The 23,632-nt window shown below is 46.5% G+C and overlaps 1 protein-coding gene across 4 annotated transcripts in view; it reads right to left on the bottom strand.

The window, feature by feature from the left end:
• Nucleotides 1-23,632, bottom strand: part of LOC104642870 (BDNF/NT-3 growth factors receptor-like) — a 281,490-nt gene that overhangs the window by 65,400 nt on the left and 192,458 nt on the right. For 3 of the 4 annotated variants that reach the window (XM_075738918.1, XM_075738915.1, XM_075738916.1), the window contains one exon: nucleotides 14,738-14,910. In XM_075738918.1, the coding sequence (XP_075595033.1) occupies nucleotides 14,738-14,910 (173 nt within the window). Of the gene's footprint in view, nucleotides 1-14,737; nucleotides 14,911-23,632 lie in introns of those variants that run through there. The other variant, XM_075738919.1, reaches the window with a different exon arrangement.

Below are 23,632 nucleotides of genomic sequence, written 5' to 3'. Positions count from 1 at the left end.
TGCGGCATGTACAGGAGAACCAGGTGATCAGGCCCAGTCAACATGGGTTTATGAAAGGCAGGTCCTGCTTGACTAACCTGATCACCTTTTATGACAAGATGACTCACTTAATGGATGAAGGAAAGGTTGTGGATGTTGTCTACCTAGACTTTAGTAAAGCCTTTGACACCATTACCCACAGCATTCTCCTGGAGAAACTGGCTGCTCATGGCTTGGACGGGCATACTCTTCGCTGGGTAAAAAACTGTCTGGATGGCTGGGCCAAAGACTTGTGGTGAATGGAATAAATCCAGTTGGCAGCTGGTCACAAGTTATGTTCCCCAGGGTTCAGTACTGGGGCCAGTTCTGTTTAATATCTTTACCAATTATCTGGACAAGGGGATCTAGTGCACCCTCACTAAGTTTGCAGATGACACCAAATTGGGCGGGAGTGTTGATCTGCTTGAGGGTAGGAAGGCTCTGCAGAGGGATCTGAACAGGCTGGATTGATGGGCTGAGGCCAACTGTATGAGGTTCAACAAGGCTAAGTGCTGGGTCCTGCACTTGGGTCACAACAACCCCATGCAATGCTACAGGCTTGGGGAAGAGTGGCTGGAAAGCTGCCTGGCGGAAAAGGACCTTGGTGTGCTGGTTGACAGCTGGCTGAACTTGAGTCAGCAGTGTGCCCAGGTGGCCAAGAAGGCCAACAGCATCCTGGCTTGTATCAGAAATAGTGTGGCCAGCAGGATTAGGGAAGTGATTGTCCCTCCGTATTCGGCACTGGTGAGGCCACACCTTGAATACTGTGTTCACTTTTGGGCCCCTCAGTACAAGGAGGACATTGAGGTGCTTGAGAATGTCCAAAGAAGGGCAATGAAGCTGGTGAAGGGTCTAGAGGAGAAGTCTTATGAGGAGTGGCTGAGGGAACTGGGGTACTAGTCTTGTCTGGGGTCCTGGTCTTGTCCTGGTTTTTGGCTAGGATAGAGTTAATTTTCACAGGAAACTGGGAGGGGACACAGCCAGGATAGCTGATCCAAACTAGCTAAAGGGATATTCCATACCATAGAAGTCATGCTCTGGATATAAAACGGGCTGGCTGAGGAGGAGAGGCGGCTGCTCGGGATAGGCTGGGCATCTGGTCAAGTGAGCAAACTGCATTGTGTATCACCCACTTTGTATACTCTAAGTATTGTTGTTATTTTCCTCTTCCTTTGCTGTCCTAGTAAACTGTCCTTATCCCAAACCACGAGTTTTGCCTTTATCTTCCAATTCTCCTCCCCATCCTACCGGGGGAGAGGGGTGAGCAAGCAGCCTCGTGGTGCTTAGCTGCTGACTGGGGCTAAACCACAACAAGTCTGGAGAAAAGGAGTCTCAGGGGAGATCTTATTGCTCTGTACAACTACCTGAAAGGATGTTATAGTGAGGTGGGTGTTGGTCTCCCAAGTAACAAGTGATCGGAAAAGAGGAAATGGCCGCAAGTTGCGCCAGGGGAGGTTTAGATTGGATATTAGGAAAAATTTCTTCACTGAAAGGGTTGTCAAGCATTGGAACAGGCTGCCCAGGGAAGTGGTTGAGTCACCATCCCTGGAGGTATTTAAAAGTGTAGATGTGGCACTTAGGGACATGGTTTAGTGGTGGACTTGACAGTGCTAGGTTAACTGTTGGACTTGATGATCTTAAAGGTCTTTTCCAACCTAAACTGTTCTACGATTCTATGATTCTAAGTCTACACGTACCATTTTATGGCAAGCATTACTAGCCAGTATTTAGCTAATTAATGAGGTCATCTGACAGTTATTCCTCATTTGATACACCCTATAATATTCTGAATAGCCCTTTTTATTCACCCCATTCTTCTGGTTTTACGGAAGCCTGTTTTTATTCCATTCCTGCAGACTAATCTTTCAGACACCACCTCTGCCCTTCTCTCCTGAACTTTTTTGAAAAAAATATCCTAGAACTGATTTTTATTTTTTCTCAGAAGTCCATCCTTCATACAAAGAGGAGTTTCAGAGTCAGCTTTCTAATCAATAGAGGTGAGGTGTAGACTTAATTTGTCCCTTGGGGAAGGGCATAGGAGTTTGGAAGAGTTGCAAATTAATAAAAATCTGTGAGATCAAATCTGACACTACCTATTAGAAATATGATATTAAAATTGCCCCAGGGGAAGAACTTCCTGAGCAAAGTGACAGATGAAGGAGGGTGTGTAGCATCGCTGGGATTGCTTCTGATACTAGGCAAAGAAGTTAAGTGCACTTGTTCTGCCACAGGCAGCCATACAGTTTTTGCTGGGGGGGGGTGGCAGGGTAAAAGGGAAGAGATGAAATTCCCAACCAAGACTCAGAGGCAAATTCTTATTGAAAAGGATTGTACCTATTCATTGCACTAATTTTTTTTTCTCTAGCATGAATCTCTGAATCTGCTAAACTAGAGATCTAGATTCAAACTCTTGATCTTTCACTAACTTTCTTGAGGAGATGGTCTGTACCTAATGAAACTTTTGGATTATTTTAATGCATCTTGCTTATCTTCTTGGTGTTGGCTGTGAATTAGGAGCTCCTCAGTATCTGCAATAGTCAGTAACATTTAAAAAGATTCCTTTGGATCCACATCAGTCTCTGCTAGCCAGAACAAGCATAGAGCAGGCGTGACTTTGAGGCTGTAGTCCTAAATCTGAAACAGCTCCTGGCTGCATGCAGGCAGCAAGCACCTTTGGATTAAATTTCAGATTCATTTTTCCCTGACAGTCTTTGGTGGCGCTGCAGGGTAAGAAATACAGGTTTTTACATCCTGTTTGCAACTGACCTCTGATCTGCAGCACGAGCTGCCACAAATGTGAGAGGAATAACAAATTGGAACTTAGGTTAAACGGTTTGTCCCAGTATAATCATTTTACATTCCAGGGACAAGAGCTGATTAATAATTTAAAAAAAGAAGAACTAGTGTAGGAAATATACTGTCTGCTAAACTATCTTTCTATACAACAAGTCAAAACCAGAGTTAGGAGATAAGAAAAGGCCAATCAAAAAGAATCAAAGAATAAGCATTTATCATAATGACAATGAATTAGCTACAAATTTGGCTTGTTCTAATGGAAATTTGGTGCTCTGAAAAAGCACTGAGCTGGCATCCTTGAAAATTGAAGGTCTCTTCTGATCCCCAGCAGAGGTGCAAGGAGGTAAATGCAAATACCCCAATATTACCCTGACAATATACTTAAATCCTCTGCCAGACAGATAATAATCCCAGGAAAAATAGTGTTTGCTCTGCATACTCAGTTCAGCCTCTGGTCTCCCTGTCAACTCTGACAGCTCTGCGAACAAGAGAGGAAGCTAGCTGATGCCTTTTGCTTTTATGATGTTGTCCTGGTTCTGGGTATGATAGAGTTAATTTTCACAAGGAGCCAGGACAGGTGAGCCAAGCTGGCCAAGGGGCTATTCCATACCATGTGACATCATGCTCACCATAAAAGGGGGTTAGCTGGGGAGGGATGGGTTTGGCCCGGCTCCAGGACAGTCTGAGTGGGGGCTGAGCATCCTGTTGGTCAGTTGTCAGATCTGTAAATTGTTTTCTGTTATCACCCATTGCGAATATCTGTTATCAGTACTGTTGTTGATTGTTTCCCTCTCCCTTGCTGTCCCAGTAAGCTGTTCTTATCCCAACCCTTGAGGCTTTGCCATTGTCTTTCGCATTCTCCTCCGCCCATCCCACCAGGGAGGAGGGGTGAGCGAGAGGCTGCGTGGTGCTCAGCTGCTGACCGGGGCTAAGCCATGTCAGTCCTTTTTGGTGCCCAAGCTGGATCTCAAAGGGTTGTAATAATGACAAGCCTGACCCAAGTGTGTTAAAACAAAGTTGTTATAAGCATTTATAATGTTACTGAAACAGTCGCTGGTCATAATGATGTTCTGTTTGGTCACATGGCTCTGGTTTGTAAACCCGTGTTTACTCTATGCAATCCCTGCGGTGCTGTTTATCCCCTCTGGGAGAGGGGTTCGTGTTCTCATGTTGGTGTATTGTGTGATAATGACTTATGATAACATATCATTGACAGTCATGGGTCTGAGCTGGTATGTGTATGTAGCATTTCGGTCAGGCCCGTACCTCAGTCAATATCTTTCAGAATTGATTAATAATTGGACCCAATCTATGGGGAAGACAGGGGGGGATACCTTCTCCCACTCTTTCACCTCCTCTTTTCCCTTTTGGTTGGTTACAACAATTTTTGAGAATTTTGAATACCCTTGGAATGTTCATGCCAGTATATTCCTATTGCTAGGTCTCCTGCATGCTTTCCCACTCCTGTTCAGGATTAGCAAAAATCTTTTCAAGAGTACCACCCAGGGATCTTCCCTGAGGCTGAATGGTCAGGGCTGGCATGGCATGTGGGAGAGTATGGGCGGGTATCTAGAGACCTTTTCACCCCCAATGGTTTGGAGCTTCACTCCTGAACAACTGCAAGACCCTGATAAAATGGTAGAATATTTGAAAGGAAAATGCTGTGGGGATTCTAAGGAGACACAACTTACTGCGCTGTGCTGGGCCCTGGCCTCAATCTATCAAACACTGCTTGATAGTAGACAGCACCATCCAGCGGGAGAGAGCGGACCCACAGGCACTGCAGCTGCCCAGGCCCCCGCAACAGGCACTGCAGCTACCAAAACCCCCGCAACAGGCACTGTAGTCGAGCCAAAAGATCAACCCACACCAGTATCAGTTGCCCCTATACACAAAAAGAAATACACAAGGAAATCGGTTTGCTTAGTGAAAGATGAGGATGAACCGGGGCCATCACGAGAACAGGAAGAAGAGCCAGAACCAGAAGTGATCACCCGATCCCTGTCCCTGAGTGAGCTGCGAGATATGCGGAAAGATTTCAGCTGCCTTCCAGGGGAGCACATTATTACCTGGCTGCTCCGCTGCTGGGATAACGGGGCCAGTAGCCTGGAACTGGAGGGCAGAGAGGCCAAGCAGCTAGGATCCTTGTCTAGGGAAGGGGGCATTGACAAAGCATTTGGGAAGAAGGCACAGGCCCTTAGCCTCTGGAGGCGACTCCTGTCAAGTGTGAGGGAAAGGTATCCTTTCAGCGAACATGTCGTATGTCGGCCAGGCAAGTGGACCACCATGGAGAGAGGTATCCAATATCTGAGGGAATTAGCTGTGCAGGAGATGGTTTATTATGATCCAGACAACACACAGTTGCCCACAGACCCCGATGCAGTCCAGTGTACCTGACCCATGTGGTGAAAATTTGTGCGAAGTGCACCATCATTGTACGCCAACTCACTGGCACTAATGGACTGGAAGAGTGAAGAGGCACCCACGGTGGACGAAGTGGCTGGCCGACTCCGGCAATATGAAGAGAGCCTTTCTTCCTCCCTCGTCTCGGCTGTGGAGAAACTGTCTCAGGACGTCTGGCAACTCAAAGAGGATATATCTTACTCCCCACCTGTACAGACCCGCATTTCAGCTGTTAGGAGTAAGCGTTTTTCTGCTCCAGAGAGGGGATATAGAGCATAAACACCACGAGGTATCCTGTGGTTTTATCTGCGTGACCATGGAGAAGACATGAGGAAATGGGATGGAAGCCCACCTCAACCCTGCGGGCACGCGTACATGAGCTACAAGGCAAGACAGCTGTAAAAAGGGACTCTTCCAGAAAGAATGCTGCTCCAGTTTCCACCGGGCAGCCCCCCAGACCAAGTGAAAGGCCAGATCGCACTTCTGATCCTCTTGAAGGGACTTCTAAGTCCTTTTTGCAAGAGGTGAGTAGTGACTATGCTGAGCAGGATTAGAGGGGCCCTGCCTCCAGCCAGGTGGAGGAAAGGGACAACAGGGTTTATTGGACTGTGTGGATCCGATGGCCTGGCACATCGAACCCACAAGAGTACAAGGCCCTAGTGGACACTGGTGCACAGTGTACCCTAATGCCATCGAACTATGAAGGGGTGGAACCAATATCTGTTTCTGGTGTGACGGGGGGATCCCAACAGTTGACTCTGTTGGAGGCTGAAGTAAGTCTAACTGGGAATGAGTGGCAAAAGCACCCCATTGAGACTGGGCCGGAGGCTCCATGCATCCTGGGCATAGACTACCTCCGGAAAGGGTATTTCAAAGATCCAAAAGGCTACCGGTGGGCTTTTGGAATAGCTGCCTTGGAAGCGGAGGAAATTGAACCATTGTCTAGTTTGCCTGGTCTCTCGGAGGACCCTTCTGTTGTAGGGTTGCTGAGGGTTGAAGAACAACAGGTGCCGATTGCTACCACAACTGTGCACCGGCGGCAATACCGCACCAACAGAGACTCCCTGATTCCCATCCACAAGCTAATTCATCAACTGGAGGGTTAGAGAGTGATCAGCAGAACCCACTCACCCTTTAACAGCCCCATATGGCCAGTGTGGAAGTCCAATGGAGACTGGAGGCTGACGGTAGACTATCGTGGCCTGAATGAAGTCACACCGCCCATGAGCGCTGCCGTGCCAGACATGCTGGAACTTCAATATGAACTGGAGTCAAAGGCAGACAAATGGTATGCCACAATGGATATAGCTAATGCATTTTTCTCGATCCCTTTGGCAGCAGAGGGCAGGCCACAGTTTGCCTTCACTTGGAGGGGCGTCCAGTACACCTGGAACCGACTGCCCCAGGGGTGGAAACACAGCCCCACCATCTGCCATGGACAGATCCAGACTGCACTGGAAAAGGGTGAAGCCCCAGAGCACCTGCAATACATTGAGGACATCATTGTATGGGGCAACTCAGCAGAGGAAGTTTCTGAGAAAGGGAAGAAAATAATCCAAATCCTGCTGCAGGCTGGCTTTGCCATAAAGTGAAGTAAGGTGAAGGGGCCTGCGCAGGAAATCCAATTTTCAGGAATAAGGTGGCATGATGGGTGGTGTCAAATCCCAATGGATATTATCAACAAAATAGCAGCCATGACCCACCAACCAACAAAAAGGAGACACAGGCCTTCTTAGGTGTTGTGGGTTTCTGGCGAATGCATATTCCAAATTACAGTTTGAATGGAAGAAGAATGATTTCAAATGGGGCCCTGACCAACAACAAGCCTTTGAACAAATTAAACAAGAAATACTTCATGCCGTAGCTCTTGGGCCAGTCCAGATGGGACCAGATGTGAAAAATGTGCTGTATACCGCAGCCGGGGAGAATGGCCCTACCTGGAGTCTCTGGCAGAAAGCACCAGGGGAGACTCGAGGTTGACCCCTGGGGTTTTGGAGTTGGGGATACAGAGGATCCGAGGCCTGCTACACTCCAACGGAAAAGGAGATATTGGCAGCCTACGAAGGGGTTCGAGCTGCTTCAGAGGTGATTGGCACTGAAGCACAGCTCCTCTTGGCACCCCGACTCCCAGTGCTGGGCTGGAGGTTCAAAGAGAGGGCTCCTTCTACACATCATGCAACCGATGCTACGTGGACTAAGTGGGTTGCACTGATCACACAGCGGGCTCGAATAGGAAACCCCAATTGTCCAGGAATTCTGGAAGTGATCACAGACTGGCCAGAAGGGAAAGATTTCGGAATGTCGCCAGAGGAGGAGGTGACACGTGCTGAAGAAGCCCCACTGTATAATAAACTACCAGAAGATGAGAAGCCATATGCCATCTTCACTGATGGGTCCTGTCGCATTGTGGGAAAGCATCGAAGGTGGAAGGCCGCTGTATGGAGTCCTGCACGGCGAGTTGCAGAAGCTACTGAAGGAGAAGGTGAATCGAGCCAGTTTGCAGAGGTGAAAGCCACCCAGCTGGCTCTAGACATTGCTGAAAGAGACAAGTGGCCAATGCTGTACCTCCGTACTGACTTCATGGATGGTGGCCAATGCCCTGTGGGGGGTGGTTACAGCAGTGGAAGCGGAGCAACTGGCAATGCAGAGGCAAACCCATCTGGGCTGCCCCATTGTGGCAAGATATTGCTGCCCGGCTAGAGAAGCTGGTTGTAAAGGTACGTCATGTAGATGCCCACGTACCCAAGAGTCGGGCCACTGAGGAACATCAGAACAACCAGCAGGTGGATCAGGCTGCCAAGATTGAAGTGGCTCAGGTGGATTTGGACTGGCAGCGTAAGGGTGAATTATTTATAGCTCCTGGTGGGCCCATGACACCTCAGGTCATCAAGGAAGAGATGCGACATATATATGGGCCTGTGATCGAGGGGTGGACTTGAGCATGGACGCCATCTCACAGGTCATCCATCAATGTGAAACGTGCGCTGCAATCAAGCAAGCCAAGCAGGTAAAGCCTCTGTGGTATGGAGGACGATGGATGAAATATAAATATGGGGAAGCATGGCAAATTGACTACATCACGCTCCCACAAACCCACCAAGGCAAGCGTTATGTTCTTACAATGGTGGAAGAAACCACCGGATGGCTGGAAACATATCCTGTGCCCCATGCCACTGCCGGGAACACTATTCTGGGTCTTGAAAAGCAAGTCCTGTGGTGACATGGCACCCCAGAGAGAATTGAGTCAGACAACGGGACTCATTTCCAAAACAACCTCATAGACACCTGGGCCAAAGACCATGGCATTGAGTGGGTGTATCACATCCCCTACCATGCACCAGCCTCTGGGAAAATTGAAAGGTACAATGGACTGCTAAAGACTACCCTGAGGGCAATGGGTGGTGGGACCCTCAAACACTGGGACACACATCTAGCAAAGGCCACCTGGTTAGTTAACACTCGGGGATCTGCCAATCGAGCTGGCCCTGCCCAATCAAAATTCCCACGCCCAGTAGAAGGGGATAAAGTTCCTGTAGTGCACATAGAGAATATGTTGGGTAAAACAGTCTGGGTTATCCCTGCTTCAGGCAAAGGCAAGCCCATCTGCGGGATTGCTTTTGCTCAGGGACCAGGGTGCACTTGGTGGGTGATGAGAAAGGATGGGGAAGTCTGATGTGTACCCCAAGGGGATTTGATTTTGGGTGAAAATAGCCAATAAATTAAATTGCATGATATTAATAGCGATATACTGTATCAATGGTATGACCATAATGTAACCGTAGGATAGGGGCCGTGAAACAGAAACTATAGAATCAGGTTGAGGTAATTAGTTTGTAACCAAGGTAACAGGTAATGAAGCTAACTGACCATGGCAAGGTACAATGCTGCTATGTTCCATGTACAGTCCCTACCAAACTGAACAATAGGTTTGGAGATATTAATCTTATGAAGTCGTTATGGACAGGTGCATCCACAGCAAGGGTACTGCGCATGCCCATATGTGTTGGTTTTGCGTGGCAAGGTTTTGGTAGCGGGGGGGCTACAGGGGTGGCTTCTGTGAGAAGCTGCTAGAAGCTTCCCCTGTGTCTGATAGAGCCAATGCCAGCCGGCTCCAAGACGGACCCGCCGCTGGCCAAGGCAAAGCCAATCAGCGCCTCTGTGATAACATATTTAAGAAAGACAAAAACAGTTAGAGAGCGCTTTTGCAGCCAGAGAGAGGAGTGAGAAGATGTAAGAACATCTGCAGACACCAAGGTCAGTGCAGAAGGAGGGGGAGGAGGTGCTCCAGGCACCAGAGCAGAGATCCCCCTGCAGCCCGTGGTGAAGACCATGGTGAAGCAGGCTGTCCCCCTGCAGCCCATGGAGGACCCCATCCTGGAGCAGGTGGAGGCACCTGAAGAAGGCTGTGACCCCGTGGGAAGCCCATGCTGGAGCAAGCTCCTGGCAGGACCTGTGGACCCATGGAGAGAGGAGCCCACGCCAGAGCAGGTTTGCTGACAGGACTTGTGACCCTGTGGGGGACGCATGTTGGAGCAGTCTGCTCCTGAAGGTCTGCACCCCATGGGAGAGACCAGAGACCCACGCTGGAGCAGTTCGTGAAGGACTGTAGCCCATGGGAAGGGCTCACACTGGAGAAGTTCGTGAAGGACTGTCTCCTGTGAGAGGGACTCCATGCTGGAGCAGGGGAACAATGAGAGGAGTCCTCCCCCTGAGGATGAAGGAGTGGCAGAAAAAAAAGTGTGATCAACTGACCGTAACCCCCATCCCCCTGTGCTGCTGAGGGGGAGGAGGTTGAAGCCAGGAGTGAAGTTGAGCCCAGGAAGATGGGAGGGGTGGGGGGAGGTGTTTTAAGATTTGATTTTATTTCTCATTCCTCTACTCTGTTTTGCTTAGTAATAAATTAGATGAATTCCCTCTCTAAGTTCGGTCTGTTTTGCTCGTGACGATAATTAGTGAGTGATCTCTCCCTGTCCTTATCTCGACCCACAAGCCTTTTGTTATACCTTTTCTCCCCTGTCTAGTTAAGGACGGGGAGTGACAGAGCGGCTCTGGTGGGCACCTGGCCTCCAGCCAGGGTCGACCCACCACAGTCCTTTTTGGCAATAGTCTACTGTCAGTCTCCACGCTCCATTGGACTGCCGCACTGGCCATAGGGGACTGTTAAAGGGTGAGTGGGTTCTGCTGATCACACCCTGACTCTTCAGTTGACGGATTAGCTTGCGGATGGGAACCAGGGAGTCTCGGTTGGTTTGATATTGCCGCTGGTGCCCCGTTGTGGTAGCAATCGGCACCTGTTGCTCTTCAACCCTCAGCAACCCCACAACAGAAGGGTCCTCTGAGACACTAGGCAAAGTAGACAACTGTTCAATTTCCTCCGCTTCCAAGGCAGCTATTCCAAAAGCCCACCTGTAACCTTTTGGGTCCTTGAAATACCCTCTCCGGAGGCAGTCTATGCCCAGGATGCACAGAGACTCTGGGCCAGTCACAATGGGGTGCTTTTGCCACTCATTCCCAGTTAGACTTACTTCAGCCTCCAACAGAGTCAACTGTTGGGATCCCCCTGTCACACCAGAAATAGATATCGGTTCCACTCCTTCATAGTTCGATGGCATTAGGGTACACTGTGCACCCGTGTCCACTAGGGCCTTGTACTCTTGTGGGTTCGATGTGCCAGGCCATCGGATCCACACAGTCCAATAAACCCTGTTGTCCCTTTCCTCCACCTGGCTGGAGGCAGGGCCCCTCTAATCCTGCTCAGCATAGTCACTACTCACCTCTTGCAAAAAGGACTTAGAAGTCCCTTCAAGAGGATCAGAAGTGCGATCTGGCCTTTCACTTGGTTTGGGGGGCTGCCCAGTGGAAACTGGAGCAGCATTCTTTTTGGAAGAGTCCCTTTTTACAGCTGTCTTGCCTTGTAGCTCATGTACGCGTGCCCATAGGGTTGAGGTGGGCTTCCCATCCCATTTCCTCATGTCTTCTCCATGGTCACGCAGGTAAAACCACAGGATACCTCGTGGTGTGTATGCTCTATATCCCCTCTCTGGAGCAGAAAAACGCTTACTCCTGACAGCTGAAATGCGGGTCTGTACAGGTGGGGAGTAAGATATATCCTCTTTGAGTTGCCAGACGTCCTGGGACAGTTTCTCCACAGCCGAGACGAGGGAGGAAGAAAGGCTCTCTTCATATTGCCGGAGTCGGCCAGCCACTTCGTCCACTGTGGGTGCCTCTTCACTCTTCCAGTCCATTAGTGACAGTGAGTTGGCCTACGATGATGGTGCACTTCGCACAAATTTTCACCACATGGGTCGGGTACAGTGGACTTCATCGGGGTCTGTGGGCAACTGTGCATTGTCTGGATCATAATAAACCATCTCCCGCACAGCTAATTCCCTCAGATATTGGGGACCTCTCTCCATGGTGGTCCACTTGCCTGGCCAACATACGACATCTTCGCGGAAAGGATACCTTTCCCTCACACTTGACAAGAGTCGCCTCCAGAGGCTGAGGGCCTGTGCCTTCTTCCCAATTGCCTTGTCAATGCCCCCTTCCCTAGACAGGGATCCTAGCTGCTTGGCCTCCCTGCCCTCCAGTTCCAGGCTACTGGCCCTGTTATCCCAGCAGCGGAGCAGCCAGGTAATAATGTGCTCCCCTGGAAGGTGGCTGAAATCTTTCCGCATATCTCGCAGCTCACTCAGGGACAGGGATCGGGTGATCACTTCTGGTTCTGGCTCTCCTTCTTGTTCTCGTGATGGCCCCGGTTCATCCTCATCTTTCACTAAGCAAACCGATTTCCTTGTGTATTTCTTTTTGTGTATAGGGGCGACTGATACTGGTGTGGGTTGATCTTTTAGCTCGGCTACAGTGCCTGTTGCGGGGGTTTGGGTAGCTGCAGTGCCTGTGGGTCCGCTCTCTCCCTCTGGATGGTGCTGTCTACTGTCAAGCGGTGTTTGATGGATTGTGGCCAGGGCCCAGCACAGCGCAGTAAGTTGTGTCTCCTTAGAATCCCCACAGCATTTTCCTTTCAAATATTCTACCATTTTATCAGGGTCTTGCAGTTGTTTGGGAGTGAAGTTCCAAACCATTGGGGGTGAAAAGGTCCCTAGATACCCGCCCATACTCTCCCACATGCCATGCCAGCCCTGACCATTCAGTCTTGGGGAAGATCCCTGGGTGGTACTCTTGAAACAATTTTTGCTAACCCTGAACAGGAGTTGGAAAGCATGCAGGAGACCTAGCAACAGGAATATACTGGCCTGAACATTCCAAGGGTATTCAAAATACTCAAAAATTGTTGTAACCAACCAAAAGGGAAAAGGGGAGGTGAAAGAGTGGGAGAAGGTATCCCCCCCTGTCTTCCCCATAGATTGGGTCCAATTATTAATCAGTTCTGAAAGGTACTGACCGAGGTACGGGCCTGGCCAAAATGCTACATACACATACCAGCTCAGACCCATGACTGTCAATGATATCTTATCAAAGTCATTATCACACAATACACCAACATGAGAACACGAACCCCTCTCCCAGAGGGGATAAACAGCACCGCAGGGATTGCATAGAGTAAACACGGGTTTACAAACCAGAGCCATGTGACCAAACAGAACATCATTATGACCAGTGACTGTTTCAATAACATCATAAATGCTTATAACAACTTTGTTTTAACACACTTGGGTCAGACTTGTCATTATCACAACCCCTCAAACCCCACGTTGGGCGCCAAAAAGGACTGATGTGGTTTAGCCCCAGCGGGCAGCTGAGCACCACGCAGCCTCTGGCTCACCCCTCCCCCGGCAGGATGGAGAGGAGAACGGAAAAACAACGGCAAAGCCTTGAGGGTTGGGATAAGGGCAGTTTACTGGGACAGCAAGGGAGAGGGAAAACAATCAACAACAGTGCTGATAACAGATATTCACAATGGGTGATAACAGAGAACGATTTACCGATCCGATGACCTGAAGCTCAGCCCATCCCGGAGCCACGCGGAGCCCGCCCCTGCCCGACTAGCCCCCTTTTATGGTGAGCATGATGTCACATGGTATGGAATAGCCCCCGGCCAGCTTGGGTCACCTGTCCTGGCTCCTTGTGAAATTAACTCTATCCTTGCCAGAACCAGGACAGGAAGTTATCCTTAGGCAGAAGAGATCTCAGGACATTGAAATGCCTTTGTGAGACCCTGTCATGGTTTAACCCCAGTCAGTAACTAAGCACCACACAGATGCTTGCTCACTTCCCCCCAGCGGGATGCGGCGAGAGAATCAGAAGGGTAAAAGTGAGAAAACTCATGTGTTGAGATAAAAATAGTTTAATAATTGAAATTAAATAAAAACAATAGGAATGAAAAGGAAAATATCAAAGAGAGAGAAATAAAACCCAAGACAGACAACTGATGGAAATAAAAACAATTGCTCACCACCAACTGACTAATATCCAGCCAGTCCCTGAGCGGCACCCCCCCCAACCTCCCCCCTAGTTTTATTGCTGAGCATCATGTCATATGGTATGGAATATCCCTTTGGTCAGTTGGGGTCAGCTGTCCTGGCTGTGTCCCCTCCCACCTTCTTGTGGACCCCCAGCCTATTTGCTAGCAGAAAAGGCCTTGACTCTGTGTAAGGCTGCTCAGCAATAAATAAAGCATCCTCATATTATTAACACTGTTTTCAGCACAAATACAAGACATAGCCCCATACTAGCTATTGTGAAGAAAATTAACTCTAGCCCAGCCAAAACCAGCACATACCCTTTGACTGAAACTAGGAGACCTTGAATGAACAGTCCCTTATGCAAATGTTTTTTATGTAGGTGCTAACGTCTCTTAACTGTTTATTTTTCTGTCAACAAGGGCAGGCTAGAAGAAGTTGTACATGCACAAGGGCACTGGACAGAACTTACTGGTTCATGAGTTATCTATTCTTGTGAACCTTAACTATCACCTATTTATTTATGACTGCTTTACTACCAAATTTCAATTTCAGATATGCATTCCCAAATAGCTTTTAAAAAAAAGCCCTACTCTATCCCCCAAGATATAGTAATTTCCATTGCACTGAAGTTTCCAAGGCTCAAAGTTTTCTTGCTGCAGATTAATGGTACCGTTTCAAAACACTGAGAGAAGGGAAGTAGATTCTCAGAAGCTTTTAGACACCTACAGATAGAGATAGGTGCTGAGTGGGATCTTCCCAAGTGCTAGCAGAAAAGAGGCAAGGAAACAATTACTACTGCAAGTTTGATAAACAAACATTTCAGAATATGCTGAAATATAATGAAAACACTATTCCTTTGGTTCCCATTCTTTTGGTGGAAAGTGTAAGGATTAACTTAATAGTACTTCCAAATAGGTAAAGAAACAATAAGCCCCACATCACAGTACACAAGATGAATCAGTAGCATTGCACAGATTTTCACTCTTAGGTGTCCACATTTTTCAGTGAGAGCAGTTAATTTGGCATTAAGTACCAGCAATGTCTACCTTCTCTGCCCACTTCTGACTTTCCAGCACAACACGTGTTGGTGGATTTACCTGAGGAATTTGTTAAGATCTCCGTTCTTCATATACTCAAAGATCATGATGAGTGGATCACCTTCTACACAGACACCATAGAACTTGATGATGTGCTCATGTTGCAAGTTAGTCAGCAGCTCTGCCTCATGGTGGAAGTCCTTGCGGGCATTGTCACTGGCATCCTTCAGCGTCTGGTGGAGGAAAGGAATATGTAAGGAAGGGGAGACGTTTGCAGAAGGCAGCAAATGTGGGAAGGCTCTGTAAGGGTAAGATAAGGACACTACTGTGTAAAGGATGGAGAAAGTACATTCTTAGTAACTGTTTTAGCAATGTACATACAACAATTTTTATTGTAAGAGGATGCAAGAATACTCATGATCTTACTGTGTGTCCTGGTTTCAGCTGAGAGGATTGATTTTTCTTCATAGTAGCTAGTGTGGGGATATATTTTGGATTTGTGCTGGAGACAGCATTGATAATATAGAGATGTTTTTGTTCTATGGACTTATTGTTGAGCAGTGTTTACACGGGGCCAAGGCCTTTTCTACTTCTTGCACTGCCCTGCCAGCGGGATGGCTGGGGGTGGACAAGAAGTTGGGAGGGGACACAGACAGGACAGGTGAGCCAAACTGACCAAAGGGATATTCCATACTATATGACGTCATGCTCAGATTATAAGGAGCTTGGGGGAAGAGGGGGGGGGCGGCGGCGTTTGGAGCAATGGCATTTGTCTTCCCAAGTAACCATTACGCGTGACGGAGCCCTGCTTTCCTGGAGATGGCTGAACACCTGCCTGCCCATGGGAAGTGGTGAATGAATTCCTTGCTTTGCTTTGCTTGTGCGCGCGGCTTTTGCTTTACCTATTAAACTGTCTTTATCTCAACCCACGAGTTTTCTCACTTTCACTCTTCCAATTCTCTCCCCCATCCCGATGGGGAGGGAGTGAACGAGCGGCTGCGTGGTGCTCAGCTGCCAGCTGGGGTAAAACCACGACACTGTGCCAAGCATTTTCCAAAAACAGAACAAAGAAATTAACCTTATCTGAAAAACATACTAGTACACAGCTGATCTATGGCCTTTAGTATTTAACTCAAGCAAAACTCTGGTAGCCTATTAGTATTTACCTTTGTTGTAAGTTCCTTAAAGTAAAGCTTTGTTTGTTTAAAATGCTTAGCAGGAATGTAGATGCATTTGTCATTTATTATTAATTTTGTTGCTGATGTTGGCCCCTACAGTGTGCTATACATTAGGTAGATTTATAGAAGGGTACATCCCTGGACCCGACCAGAACTTAGAACCTGAGACCTCAACCAGAAACTCCTTTGGAATTCAGTAAATCTATTCATTTGTCTAAGATTAAGCATATGCATAAGCAACTAGAGGATCAATCTTAAATTGATGGACAGAGAGGAAGTAGATGCAGAACAGAATTTTGGGGGGTTAATTTTATTTTTCCCTATTTATATAGCTTTAAAATCTTGCATATTTTCATTTTACAGGAAATATATCAATAATGGATCAAATGGGAAGCTTAAATGTTGTATAATGAAATAATGCTAATTTAACTCCCTCAGGCAGTTTTAGATCTCTCCTCAAGAACTAAGCTTCATGAGCAAGGAAATATTTCATGCACCAAAAAAACCCCAATTCTGACACCAATTAAGTAAGGAATAATCATGAATAGCAATCAACCACTGCTATGCTCTACCTTCAAAAGGTACAGTGGTTGCACTATCTTAATTCAAAAAATATTTTTAAAATAGTAAGAGAATGGTAACAGGTTACCAGTGCTCACAAATTTTTATTCACAGAAAATGAAGGCTGGGCTCTCTACCTCTGTACTTTAACTACAATTAGACTCAATGAGAGGGAAGATGAGACAGAAAAGTAGTTGCTTTACCTTAACTAAAGATGTTTTTTACTGGTCATCTAGTCACGTTATTTTCTATCCCCAATTCATATAGAGAGCATGGGACCAACTGCACTCATAAGAACAGACACAGAACAAGTTGATACAATGCAATGGTTCTGCCAACAAACCCAGTTTTAGCTGTTACAAAGTCATGGTTTGTTCAATGTTGTTTTTCAACAGACACAATTCTATCCACTGTTCTAGTATTATATGTATGCATGTGTGAATGAGGGGCTAAAAGACAACTGTCAGAGAAAATACTTGCTTTACTTATGAAAGTGCAGCATAGGTCTCCAAAAATGAACAGCTACCATAATAAGGTCCAGATGGTAGGACAAGGAGCAGGGCAGACTGAACAGCCACCTACCCAGTTGAGGGTTTTTTCCCTGTGGATTTCAGGCTCTATAGATCCCAGAGCCAATAAAAATCTGTCATGCCACAAACACCCCTTCTCTGAGGGACCCTCCTGTGTTTCCTGGCCCAGAGCGCCTCTTTCACAAGTTTTACCAATAACGATGCAATAAGGATTTTGGCTGCTTCACAAACTATGATACAGCACACAGAGCTATAGCCTCTAAGGTGGATATCATATTGTAACTGTGGGATAGGGGCCGTGAAACAGAAACTATAGAATCAGGTTGAGATAATTAGTTTGTAACCAAGGTAATAGGTAATGAAGCTAACTGACCATGGCAATGTACAATGCTGCTATGTTCCATGTACAGTCCCTACCCAACTGAACAATAGGTTTGGAGATATTAATCTTATGAAGTCGTTATGGACAGGTGCATCCACAGCAAGGATACTGCGCATGCCCGCAAGAAGAGGGTCACCCAGCAAACATGGGTGCGAGACCACTGACGACCACCAGAGACCCCTGAAGGACCACCGACTCAAATCACTGAGCATGCGTGATGGGGAGGAGAATATGGAAATGGATTCTGAGAAATGATTATCATAGGACTGCCCTTCCTGAGAAAAATGATGAATATGTATGTTTTGATCCTACATAACCTGTGTGTTGGTGATCACCTGGCATGCACGTTGGGTGGAGCTATCCCCCGTGCATCCAGCGCTGCAATAAAGAATGCCTGCCTTTTAACACTACATTGGTGTTACGAGGTTTATTCCCGGATTTCGGTGACAGTTTTTGGCGACCCAGATGGGACCCTGCTTCTGAACCTCGACGGATCCGTGGGACCGCAGGACCTCCAGCTGGCACCGGGGAATTCTCTGGGAGAACCTCTGATCCCCGGACCAAAGAGCTCTGAGCAAGACCCCTGGGAGAGGTAAAGGCATTCTTATTTGATTTGAATATTTGCTCTTTTGAATATTTGCTCTTACCATCGTGGCGGGACAGGCCCGCACCAAGAGCACAAGTTGAAGGCCTTATTCAAGGAGCCCCGTGGCTCTCACCACCGTGGCAGGACAGGCCCGCACAAGGAGCATGGGAGGCCTGCTCGTAAGGCGTGGTGAAAGCTGCACAGAGTCGGGCTAGGGAGATGTCTCAGGTAAAAGTCTCTGCTAGGTGAAAGCCTGTGGAGCAGGGCCCACAGGGGAGGGGAAGCCTCCAAGGTTGAGATTTCTCTTACCACCGTGGCAGGACAGGCTCGCACCGAGAGAAATCCCTGAGGGAGCTCTAACACGGGTTGGGGTCCCTCTGACTAGTGCTTGTGATTGATAGTGCACAATCACAACCACTAAGTCCCTGGGAGATGGGTACTTTTCCAAGTAAGAAACCAATCCCACGAAAAACACCACTGGGATGTATTTTGGAACATTGGAAAGATCTGGGAAGAATTGATCCTTTGACTTGGAAACGATTGATTGAATATTGTAATCACTGGTGGCCACTGTATACTTGAGAGAGTGGGGAAAAGTGGCCAGAAAATGGGACATTGCAGTATAACACAGTTTTGCAATTGATGCTGTTTTGAAAGAGGGAAGGTAAATGGAATGAAATGGCATATGTGGATTTGTTTTTCACACAGCGAAATCATCTGGAATGGCAAAGGCAATGTGAATTGGTTTCACCTAGTGCTGTGGTAATGGCATTAAAGGGGCAGGAATCTGATAAAAATTTGGAAAAAAGGTTGCTCAGCTTGTGATATTGGTAAACAATGTTTTAAATGTGAATTTGAAGATGATGATGTTGAATTATTGGTTGCACCTCGCAGAAGGCTAGGAAATGATCAGGGGGATCAAAATCTGGGGGCTAATAATGCTTCCACCCCTCCTGTGGAAGGGGAGGCAGAAGGATTCAGCCCGGTTGCTGGGAGGACAAGGGGAAGAGGGGGAGGAGATGGATTAACTCCCCTCCAGGCCCCTCTTCGGCAGGCAGTTGGTAATGAGGGTCCGGTAATGGTAAAAGTTCCCTTCTCAATATCTGATTTAAGACCAGGGAAAGAAACTGCAGGCACTTATCGGGATGATCCCAAAATATTTGCCAAAGTAGTAGAAACAATAATCAGAACCCAAAACCCCGATTGGGAGGATTTGCAAGTAATATTGGATACTTTGTTGGAAGACACTGAAAAGAAAATGGTGTTAAATACAGCCAGAAAACAAGTATAGAAGGAGCCCATGCTAATGGTATTATACAAGGGACAGTGGACCAGAATTTTCCATCCACAAATCCTGAGTGGGACCCTAATCAACTGGGGCCCAGAGGGATGCTGACTAGATATCAGAAGTGGATTTTGTTTGGTGTTAGACGTGCAATGCCAAAAGCAAGTAATCGGTCTAAACTTTATGAAGTGAGACAAGAATTAAATGAGTCCCCTTCAGCCTTTATGGAAAGACTGAAGGTGACTGCGAGAAAATATACTAATTTGGACCCAGAGAAGAAAAATACAAATAAAACCACAAGCAAACAAACAAAAAACCACCACAGAAGAAGCTATACAATTGGCCTCTATATTTATGGGACAATCGGCCCTAGAAAAAGCTCCAGAAACTGGAAGGGGCTGAGTGCAGAGACATAGATAAAATGCTTGAAGTAGCCTGGACTATAACAACAGAGAAAAAGAAAAAGAAGTCAGACAAATGCAAAGGGATGGAAAAATTCTGGCAATCTTGACCGAGAATAATAAACATGTAAAGCGAAACTCAGCCATAAATCAGCAGAGGTTGTTGGTGCGATGGGGCAGAAGGAGACCCGGCCTTTCTTGAAACCATTGAAATTTAAGCTGGGAAAACAGTGGGTAACACATCAATTTTTGTACATGCCTGAATGTCCATTGCCTTTATTGGGACGAGATTTATTGAGCGAATTAGATGCACAAATAATTTCTAAAGATGGAGAAATCAGATTACTAATACCAGAATCAAAGCCATAGAGGCAAGAGTGTTTATGTTACAGGATTCCTCCAAGGAGGAACAGATTTCAGAAGCGGTGGACAATGCAGTAACCCCTTTGGTATGGGCAAGTGAAGTTCCAGGACGATCCAAACTGGCAGAACCGGTAAAGGTGACCTTAAAACCTGGAGCCAAGCCGGTAAGACAAAAACAGTATCCTATTAAGTGGGAGGCTCGAAAGGGATTAGAGGGATTAATTACAAAATGTTTAGAATATGGGCTGTTAGTAGAATGTGAATCGGAATACAATACCCCTATATTGCCAGTAAGGAAAACAGGAGGCAAGGAATACCGATTAGTTCAGGATCTGAGGGCCATAAATCAGATAGTTCAAGATATACGCGCAGTAGTGGCCAATCCATACACTTTAGTGACCTCTTTGAAAGAGGAACATAAATGGTTTACTGTACTGGATTTAAAGGATGCCTTCTTCTGCATACCTCTGGATACAGAAAGTCAAAGCATATTTGCTTTTGAATGGGAAAGTCCTGCTACCGGACGAAAAACACAACTAACATGGACTGTGCTTCCACAAGGATTTAAGAATAGCCCCACAATATTTGGAAATCAATTGGCAAAGGAGTTAGAAATGTGGAAGAAACAGAATCAAGGAGAGGGTATATTATTACAGTGTGTGGATGACATCCTGATAGCAGCAGAAAGCAAAGAAACATGTTTTGAAATGACCATCAGTTTATTGAATTTCCTGGGCCAAGGAGGATATAGAGTCTCCAGAAACAAGGCCCAGATAGGGAAAGCAGCAGTGATTTATTTGGGATTTGAGATATCTCAAGGACAGAGACAATTGGGAAACGAAAGGAAAGAAGCCATTTGTCAGATCCCTGAACCTAACAGTCCAAAGGAACTGAGAACCTTTCTGGGAATGATTGGGTGGTGCCGACTCTGGATTCTAAATTATGGACTGTATGTGAAACCCCTATATGAAGCCCCGAAGGACACCTGAATGCCACAAATCATTTAAAGAACTCAAAAAGGCATTAATGATGGCCCCTGCACTGGGTTTACCTGATCTAACCAAACCTTTTGAGCTGTTTGTGCACAAAAGGCAACATCTGGCCCTTGGAGTGCTGGCGCAAAGGCTGGGATCCGCATATGGTAATAACTGTCTCAGAACAAAAGGGGGGTCACTGGCTATCCCCTAGCAGAATGTTGAAATACCAGGTTGTCCTATTGGAACAAGATGATGTGGAATTAAAAACCACAGCCATTGTAAATCCAGCAATGTTCCTGTCAACAGAAAATCCTACTGAGAAATTGGAACATGATTGCCTGCTAACCATTGAACAAGTTTGTTCCAGTAGGCCAGACCTGAGGAACGAACCTTTGAAGGATCCTGATCTGGAACTGTTCGCAGATGGAAGCAGTTTTGTGCAAGAAGGAAAGCGAATGGCCGGGTATGCTGTTGTCACCACCACCAAGATCTTGGAGTCAGGGACACTACCTGCAAATACGTCAGCGCAGAAAGCAGAATTGGTAGCGCTAAAGCAGGCTTTACGGATGGCAGAAGGGAAAAGGGTAAACATATGGACAGATTCCAAATATGCATTTGGAGTGATCCACGCTCATGGAGCTCTCTGGAAAGAAAGAGGACTGTTATCAGCCCAAGGATCACCGATAAGGCATAAGGAGGAAGTTCTTCAACTCCTACAAGATGTGCAGGAACCGAAGGAAGTGGCCATAATGCATTGCAAGGCACATCAATTTGGTCAGATGGCTATAAATATAGGTAATCGATTGGCGGATAAAGCTGCAAAGGAGGCTGCAGAACAAGGTATCCTTGCACTAGTACCAGTAAAACAGATGAAAATTCCAAATTTAAAAGCAAGATGCAGCAAACTAGATGAACAGTTGGCAGAGCACTTAAAGGCATCTCAGAATACGGAAGAGTGGTGGGTAACACCAGAAAATAAGGTAATAGTAACTCCACAAGTTATGTTAGAACTTGCAAAAGAGAAACATGAGCAGACACACTGGGGTGTAGATGCTATGGTTACAAGTTTAAGAACATCTGTAATGTGTCTAGGATAGGAAAATATGAGTGGAAGTATTGAAAAGTTATTATTTCAAAACTTCCAAAGGGGGGAAATGTAACCGTGGGATAGGGGCCATGAAACAGAAACTATAGAATCAGGTTGAGGTAATTAGTTTGTAACTAAGGTAATAGGTAATGAAGCTAACTGGCCATGGCAAGGTACAATGCTGCTATGTTCCATGTACAGTCCCTACCAAACTGAACAATAGGTTTGGAGATATTAATCTTATGAAGTCGTTATGGACTGGTGCATCCACAGCAAGGATACTGCGCATGCCCGCAAGAAGAGGGTCACCCAGCAAACATGGGTGCGAGACCACTGACGACCACCAGAGACCCCTGAAGGACCACCAACTCAAATCACTGAGCATGCGTGATGGGGAGGAGAATATGGAAATGGATTCTGAGAAATGATTATCATAGGACTGCCCTTCCTGAGAAAAACGATGAATATGTATGTTTTGATCCTACATAACCTGTGTGTTGGTGATCACCTGGCATGCACGTTGGGTGGAGCTATCCCCCGTGCATCCAGTGCTGCAATAAAGAATGCCTGCCTTTTAACACTACATTGGTGTTACGAGGTTTATTCCTGGATTTCGGTGACAATATCATCTCCTCACCTATGGTCCCCACATAGTCATATCTGAACCAGGTGAGAACTGAATTGGAACATGTCTTCCAACCTTTCCAAGCTCCGGGATGATGCTTTAACATGATACTGGCACTGCCCCACAGTCCAGTCTACATTATATAATGGAATCACCATTAGGAATTCTGTTGTCACTTGAGTTTCCTCTGCTGATTTCATGTATAAAGCAACTGGACTGTAATTCTTCTCAGTAACAGAACTAGAAAAACAATTCATATAAAAATTTGACAGGGAGAAGTATAGGCTCATACTCTTTCCAATATACTCTTTCCTTGGAAAGACAGTAAAAATGCTGAAAACTTTGTCCTGTGAGGCTGGCATATTGTATATTTCAGAAAGCGCTTTTTATCTCACAGAAACAGCAAAATTGTCATATGACAGAGCAGTTGCCATGGCAATCACATATTTTCTGTCAAACAGCAAAATGCAGAAAGGTCTAAACCCAGGTAAAACCCAGACAGGGTTTCTGCTACCAAGGGGTGACTGATATTTCTGTTACCCAACATTGCCAAGTCCCTTTTCATTATTTCATGCAGCACACAGAACAGACATGAGAGAGAGCTTACATAGTCAGACATGGAGGAAAGTGAAAAGAACAAAAATTAATAAGCACACAGAATTTACATAGAAATGACAGAATAATGCATTTAGCATGTTCTCAGTGCAAGGGAAAAATAAACCCAAATAAAACTGTAAGAGCACAAGAGATATAAAAACATATGAATTATTGTTATTGTTGTTAGTAGTAGTAGTAGTACTGACAAGTAAACCAAAGCTTTAGCATGCAAAGCCCTCTCACCAGTCCGTGGGAGTTTTGCCCAAGTAGAAATCAAGAGACAACTCCATGTACATACAACCTTACTTGGCCAGCAGCTAAGGAGGAGAGACACGTTCCCTTGGGCAACAGAGGGACTCCCTGGCTGTTACAGGAGCTCTGCA

Source organism: Balearica regulorum, chromosome W (genome assembly GCF_011004875.1).
Source record: "Balearica regulorum gibbericeps isolate bBalReg1 chromosome W, bBalReg1.pri, whole genome shotgun sequence".
Lineage (NCBI taxonomy): Eukaryota > Metazoa > Chordata > Aves > Gruiformes > Gruidae > Balearica > Balearica regulorum.
Note: the sequence above shows the minus strand (reverse complement) of the source record. Positions and strands in the feature narration are given on the sequence as shown.